This window comes from Primulina huaijiensis, chromosome 10 (genome assembly GCF_012295235.1).
Source record: "Primulina huaijiensis isolate GDHJ02 chromosome 10, ASM1229523v2, whole genome shotgun sequence".
In the NCBI taxonomy this organism is placed as follows: domain Eukaryota; kingdom Viridiplantae; phylum Streptophyta; class Magnoliopsida; order Lamiales; family Gesneriaceae; genus Primulina; species Primulina huaijiensis.
Window position 1 is genome coordinate 2,474,738 of NC_133315.1, and position 5,099 is coordinate 2,479,836.

The 5,099-nt window shown below is 35.7% G+C and overlaps 1 protein-coding gene across 1 annotated transcript; it reads right to left on the reverse strand.

Annotated features, from left to right (window-relative positions):
• Positions 1-1,165: 1,165 nt before the first annotated feature.
• On the reverse strand, positions 1,166-3,574 carry LOC140986797 (pectinesterase 3). Its single transcript, XM_073455155.1, has 2 exons — positions 2,387-3,574; positions 1,166-2,011 (listed from the first exon to the last, which is right to left on the reverse strand). The coding sequence occupies exons 1-2, from the start codon at positions 3,429-3,431 to the stop codon at positions 1,335-1,337; spliced, it is 1,722 nt and encodes a 573-aa protein (XP_073311256.1). The 5' UTR covers positions 3,432-3,574; the 3' UTR covers positions 1,166-1,334.
• Between the last annotated feature and the right edge of the window lie 1,525 nt (positions 3,575-5,099).

Here is a 5,099-nt window from a genome sequence, read left to right on the forward strand (position 1 = left end):
TATATATATATATATATATATAACATATATATATTATATATATATATGTATGTATATATATATAATATATATATGTTACTTATATATAATTATATATAAGTAACATATATATATATATATATATATATATAGAATTCGAATATTCCCTCGATTAAGCCTTGACTTGAATTATTTGTGGATGATTTATTTAAGAAAAATGGGAACCCTCGTTCCTTTCTCGTGAATTTGGTATTTTCGGATGAAGAAATGAGTTTTAACTCAGAATCCCTTGATTTTTAAGCTGTTAAAACATGATACACAGGGTTTCGAGCCACTTTTATATCTCAGGGACTCTTGGCTTGATGTCATATAATGAAAAAGACAAAAATTTGTATGAGACGGTCTCGCATGTCGTATTTTGTGAGATAGATCTCTTATTTAGGTCATCCATGAAAAAGTATTACTTTTTATGATAAGAGTATTACTTTTTATTATGAATATCGGTAGGATTGACCCGTCTCACAAATAAATATTCGTGAGATCGTTTCACAAGTGACCTACTCAATGAAAAAAATAACCTAAGAGCGTGGGTGTGAGCCTTGTTTTGTCCCAAATTGGATAACATAAAAATTATAGATCTATGTTTTGGTTTTCATTTGATTTTGACCTTACCCAAATTGGACATAGGAAAAGAAAGTTATGTTCATCCTATCAAATTGTGCATATGTAGGAAAATACAACACACACAAACGATTTGGACAGAACTAAAAACATAAAAGTTGTAGCCCTAAAAATTAGATTTCTAATAAAATTGGTCTCATTTCATTTGAACGAAGACACAAATCATATCTCCAAAACCCGTCACTAATATCGCACTTTTCATTTTATTTCCTTCTCTCCATTTCTAAATCATCTCCATTCCCATATTATAAACTCGTAAATGAATTTCTTATTGTTAGAATTTTCATATTTTCATTCATACCATCAAATAAACACAATCCAACGATAAATTCAATATAGGCAGCGGTCGTGGGTAAGGTATTCCTTAAAGTCAAGCGATATCACACTACCCTTATTAAGGGAGAGTTTACAATCTCTAAAAAATAATTATATCATTAGATTTTCCTTTGCAAGTTTTTAAATGAAAATCTAATAATCAAACACACACTAAATATAACTAACGCCATGAGTAAATGGTATGTCAAATTCACTTCAAATATTTGATTTCAAATGAAACAAAATCAAACCAGATGTCAGAAGAAAATACAAGTTGTGCAAACAAATTAATTTATGTTCACAAATTTTGATGAAAAAAAAAAGTAAAAATTTTTTTTTTTTTAAAAAAACAATTTACTTTAGGTTGAGTCAAAGGCTACACTTGTAGCAGGCAACCACGAACCACCTTGAATGAAGGACTGCACGTTATATTTATTGGCCTCGGCTGGACTAAGACTGGGCTTATACCCGGCCCATTTGACCCGGTCTCTAGTGCTCGCTCCAGGTCCTGTATTTTGATACTCCGCGTAGAAGATAGTTTTCGGTGGGTCGGAGTTTTGAACCCATCTAGCCCAGCCCAATGGATTCAAGAACCCACCAATATTAGTCTGCATAACAACCGTAGTGGCGTAAGCTTTCCAAGGCCTGCCTAAGTAGGTCTGGGCGGTAAGTTTGTCGAATGGGCTCATTGTACACCGTTGGATCGAAATTCCGGTGTTCTGATTCGGGTCAACTTTGCCTTGTGCAGTAATCGTGACAAATTGGTTAGGATTGGGTTGTCTAGGAAAGATGCTGCAGTTCTGGAGCACCACCGCGGAGTTTCCGAATATGAAGTCCACTGTGCCTATTATGTCGCATTGGCGGTAGAATTGTCGGTTCGAGTGCGGGTAGAGGGTGTCTTGGAACGCGTCGAACTTGCATCTGTAGAATACAGATTGGTCGGAGCCGGAACGGAAGGCCACGGCCTGGTGTTTGCTGGGTCCGGCTGTGTTCTTGAAACCGATGTCTCGTGCGATGAATCCTTGTCCCGCGACACCTGTGAAACAATATAAAATCAATTGAATGGATCAAACATTATATGTTCAACTCTGCCTACGTTTGACAACTTCACATTGGTCTCTTTTTTATGGACAAATTGATCGATGTCTTTATTTGTCATTACTTAATATTTAAATGACATTACATAATGCCACATTAGATCTTTTAGTGTGACGGAAAACACAACACCTGATACTGTGTACGTTTTACACATTAACCACGGATTGGGATCTTTTAGTGTGACGGATATTTTAGTTTCATCTCGTTTTATTTAACAAATTTTTAATTTTATAATTAAAAAAAATTTGCTTATTTTAAAAATCGATTGAACATATGTGGACACGGGAGGGAGTAATTCAAAGTTTTAACTTACCAACAGTAGCCGTGGAAAATGTCGGAGTGCCGTCGACGAAATTCTTGCTGCCGGAAATAATGGAAACGTCCTTGCCGTCTCCGTACATCATCACATTCGTGTAAGATTTATCCAACACCACATTCTCCAAATATGTCCCCGCCTTCACATATATAACGAATCTCGTTTTGCTCTTCTTCGGTATTCTCGCCACCGCAGCATTCAGGGTGGTCACATCGCCGCTGCCGTCCTTCGCCACCGTCACATTCGGTTTCGGATTGCTCTGCTGTAACAGCCGCCTGTCACCAGCAGAAACCCACGCCGGAAAGATCGATTCCTCGGCTGCCCCCAGCAGACGCCTCCTGTGGAATGGGATCTTAAAAGTCCCGAGCAATGACTGCAGTTTCGAGATTATGGCCAAACTGTTGCTGGAATATTCCGTGGAATTCTTCATCAGAAGCTTGATGTCTTCCACAAAAGTGGCGTTGGACTCATACAGAGCGTCGAAACACGTTTCTTGGTCCGTGATCACGGTGCTCAGCCACGTTTTTAAATTGTCGATGCTCGAATCGTCGGCGATTAGCTTATTCCCGCCGTTCTGCGTTGAGGATATGCAGTCGTCGAGCGTATCAGCAGCGTCGTCTAACACCGTCGCGCATATATTCAACGCCTCTTTTACCAACTGTTTATCCGTCCTGTTCGCGTACTCATCTGTAAAAGTTGACACTTTCCTCAGAGAATTCTTGATCACCGTTAACGAAAACAGAAAAATCCTCTCCGGGTCGGTCGAGTCTGAGGAACCCAAGCTCGAGTAACAAGAATCTGGGTACTGAGTCACACTGCACACAGCTACAATCGCCGCAGCCGGAGAAGTCGGAACATCGTCGGAACCACTCTTGTTTTTGCTATGAATCACAGTTCCGGCAACAACTCCGATGATCAAACCGATCAACAGAACGGCTGAAATGGAGATAATAATCAATCGCTTGCGGGTCTTTTTCCTGAAAGCTTGTTGCTCTAGCTCATCCACTTTCCCATAGCCCTTGAATGAATTGATTGTGTCCATTAATGATGATCGATCAATGAACAAAATAAACTCTTTTCTACTCACAGAGTTTTGATTTCAGATGCCTTTGTCTTTTCCCTGTGGAATGCGAATCTTTTTGGTCTTTTGGGAGTAAGAATGTAGAATATATAGTGTTTTTAGACGTGTTTTTTGCGGTGTGATTTGGTGACATTCATATTCATGGANAATAATATACTATACAATGTTCACATTCAAGAAACGGTGATTTTACTTCTTCCACACTATTTAATAATCAAATAATAGTTGTAAGATGAATCTGACTTTACAAATTNAAAGTGTGGACTTAAAAACTTTCATTCCCTTAACTAGGTCAGATTAGTAATGATTTCCCTTCCTCGCCAAGTTTTTTCCCAGCAATATTTACTACTTTTTATTAGACATTTATTACCTTCTATTAATTAATTTATTTTATGTGTATATATTTTTTTCAAAAAAATATTAATATGATACCAAAATGAAATAATTAATTCAAGATTTGACTTTCTACCACATCATAGTTATGCCAAGCCTAGCTACTCCACTGATCCTAAAATATATTTAATGGGTTTTTTTTAAAAAAAATTAATACAAACAATTATGTTTTAAAAATTGATAATTTAAAATTTTTTTTTCACAAAAATAAGAATATGTTTGAGGTAATGCCACAAATCATGCCGAGTTTAATGTGAAGTCTCCAGTGTGAAATGCAATTTGGCTTCAATTGTTTAATTCTTTTGACCAATTCATTCTCTAATTTACGTACAACTTTTGTATTATTATTTTATTATTACAACTATGTTAGCACGAACAATATGTATTGTCCAAATCAAAATCTGTGGTACTTCATGCATCGTAATTTGTACGCACATCACTTTAGTGGGGCGCACACAGCGTTGAAACTCGAAAAGGATCCAGTAATATGACACCAATTCTACGCGTACAGGAACAGCCAGCCGTTTGTCAACTTCAAGATCCTTTAACCATCGTCTTTTCCCAAATAATATTTGATACTCCGGAAGTCATGGATGATCCGAGACAGTAAATGAATAGCTCGAATCATGGTAAGTTTGCAAAAGGAGCTGATAAATAGCCGGATATGTGAGTGCTCGAGACGTCATTTACCCGAACAACCAGAAGCCCGAGCTCTCGGGTGATAGCTCTAGTTTATTTTCGTTACTCATTTTCAGTTTATTTAATTTTAGTTTTCCTTAACTTTTATCATATGTTTCATCTTTTATTTTCAATTTCTAGTAATAAAAATTTCAATTCATAAAAGCGTAATTGTTTTTTTTACATTTTAATATATATGGTTCTTATTTGTAATAAGTTCTTACTTATAATCATTATAATCGATGATCAAATAAAAATGTTCTCTCAACTTCTATTAAGTGTCAACTGCTATTTTTTTCCCGTTACAATATTTCATATACTAATTCAACATGAAACTTAAATTTAAATTAGTCATTTAAACAAGACCCGAAATTAATGTTTTGGGTTGATTTGTTTTTAAAATTTTCATTGTTTAGTTTTGTTTGAAAGTTTATAAAACCGAAAATATGGTTTTGTTTGAATTTTTTTTTTTTTTTAAATTGAACCAAATCGTAGTTAAACACACTAATGTCACACACCAATCAATACCTGAATATATTTATCCAAGTTATATTTTAT

Bases quoted from the DNA above. Each gene is read 5' to 3' on its own strand.
- LOC140986797 (XM_073455155.1), bottom strand. From the start codon at position 3,431: ATGGACACAATCAATTCATTCAAGGGCTATGGGAAAGTGGATGAGCTA. The intron at 2,012-2,386 runs GTAAGTTAAAAC...ATTGTTTCACAG, and splicing joins ATTTTCCACGGCTACTGTTG to GTGTCGCGGGACAAGGATTC.